The following is a 1,989-nucleotide window of genomic DNA, read 5'->3' as shown; positions in this document are numbered from 1 at the left end:
GCGCGGCCGCCCGCCTCCATGCTGGCTCGGCGCCCGCCGCAGCGCCTGCGCAGCCCGGGGAGCTGCCGCCGCGGCCCGGCCCCCCCCGTGTGTGTGTGACCGGAGCGGCGGGAGGCAGGCGGCGCCCGCCGAGGGAGGCCCCGAGCCCGCCACCGTCACAACCGGCTGCGGGGCGGCGGCCTGCTCGTTCTCCTCTTCCTCCACCTCCTCCTTCTCCTCCTCCTCCTCCCCCCGTCGCCGCCGCCGGCACCATGAGCATCGAGATCCCGCCGGGCCTGACCGAGCTGCTGCAGGGTTACACCGTGGAGGTGCTGCGGCACCGGCCGGCCGACCTGGTCGGGTTCGCCGCCGAGTACTTCACCCGCCTGCGGGATGCCCGCGAGCGGGAGGCGGCCGGCGGCGGCCGCAGGGTGGTCAGCTTCGACGGGGAGCCCATGCAGACCGAGTCCAACGGCGAGGAGCCCGACCGCGACGACGACGACGACGACGACGACGACGACTTCGAGCGTAAGTCCCCCCACCCCCCCCGGGGAGGTGTCCCCGTCCTTCTCCCTCCCCGTCCCCGGTAACCGGCGGGGTCCTTCCCGGTGACCGAGCCCCCGTGGCGGTGCGGTGAGGCGATGGGCGAGCTCTGTCGCGACTGTCGGGTGTCGCTGCCGCCCGGTCGCCGCGGTGAGAGTGTCCTCGGCGGCTGGGGACGGAGCGAGGCTCCTCGTTGTGCCTCAGGGCGCTGGAATCACCTCACACCTTGCCCAAATTCACCCTCCCAGCCGCCCGCTCCTCCCGGCTGCAGCTCCCTCAGGTAGAGGTGCCTCCCCGCTGGCCTGGCCTCACCTCCTGTGCTTCTTCCATTTTCGCTCCTTCCCCGCTCTGTGCTTCGCACCCTGAGCGCGATTCGGGCTCTGTCTGAGCCTGGGTGCGAGAAATTACCCGAAATGTTGGTGAGTGGTGCCTCATGGCACCCCCAGGCTGTGGGAGCGCGGTTCCTGAATGCCCCCTGAATAGTCTCTCCTTGTCAGAAGGTAATTTAGAGAGGAAGGGGGGAAAAGGTACGCTTTCCCTAAACTTCAAGTGTAGGTCTTATGCCCTTGACCTATAACGCGAACAAAGGTTTCTGTGTTTTATTTATTTATTTATTTTTTAATGTCCTCGAAGGCAACTTTATTTCGCGATCAGCTCCTCTTCTTGTAGGCTCTGAAAGGTCTTCTCCTGGGAAGTAAGTGTAATGTTTTCCTGGCCAATGTTGGCAGCTGAAGCAGTCCTCTGGAGTTAAATGTTTTCAGATGGAAATTTATAAACTTTATGGTGCTAAACAGCTTCTCAAATAGTTCGTCGCTTCCAAAGCTGAAAAGTGGCTCCTTTGCTTCAAGTTTCTGCTTGTCATCTCTCTGTCTCAGAGGGAGAACTAACAGAACCACGCAGTGTTGCTTGTGCTGGTCAGAGCCCTGGAGGCGGGCGGCACTGTCAGTGGGTGTTGGTGTGCTCCTTATCTGCAAAAACGCGCTGTTCCCTGCTTCTGGTTCCAACGAACCGGGGAAGGAATAGTCCCGTGTTCTAGTTAACGGCAGGCAAGAGCTTCTCTGTAGGGTCAAGGAAACAATTTCCACATTGTTTAACAGAGTGTGGGATGATCTACCAAGGCTGTGTGTTTTTTCAGACTTCTGTCGTAATGGTGTCATGGAAGACGTTGTTAACTAGAAACCGATGAAGTTGGAGGTTCTGATATCTCTGTCCTCTGTGAACTTTACAGGAAAATACTTCTGTATTGTTATGGGAGACCAGATCCTGTGTACTTACAGACTGCTCAGTATTTAAAGGATCATTTCTAAAGATAGATAAAACACACAAACTGAAAAAGTCGCAGATAATCCCACTGGACAGGCTCTAATACCACACATTTTTTCATCTTGGACAACTTAGGAAAGATTCAATTAATTTCATTTTGTTTTCCTGGGCCAACATTGTTAGCTTCAAGTTGCAAAGACAGGT

The 1,989-nt window shown here is 57.5% G+C and overlaps 1 protein-coding gene across 1 annotated transcript in view; it reads left to right on the top strand.

The window, feature by feature from the left end:
- The first annotated feature begins 91 nt into the window (after positions 1-91).
- Positions 92-1,989, top strand: part of PRKAR2A (protein kinase cAMP-dependent type II regulatory subunit alpha) — a 56,862-nt gene continuing 54,964 nt past the window's right edge. The window contains exon 1 of the mRNA XM_027468049.3: positions 92-507. Within this exon, the coding sequence (XP_027323850.2) occupies positions 252-507 (256 nt within the window). The 5' untranslated portion in view covers positions 92-251. The remainder of the gene's footprint in view (positions 508-1,989) is intronic.

The sequence above is a fragment of the Anas platyrhynchos genome, chromosome 13 (assembly GCF_047663525.1).
Source record: "Anas platyrhynchos isolate ZD024472 breed Pekin duck chromosome 13, IASCAAS_PekinDuck_T2T, whole genome shotgun sequence".
Classification (NCBI taxonomy): domain Eukaryota; kingdom Metazoa; phylum Chordata; class Aves; order Anseriformes; family Anatidae; genus Anas; species Anas platyrhynchos.
Note: the sequence above shows the minus strand (reverse complement) of the source record. Positions and strands in the feature narration are given on the sequence as shown.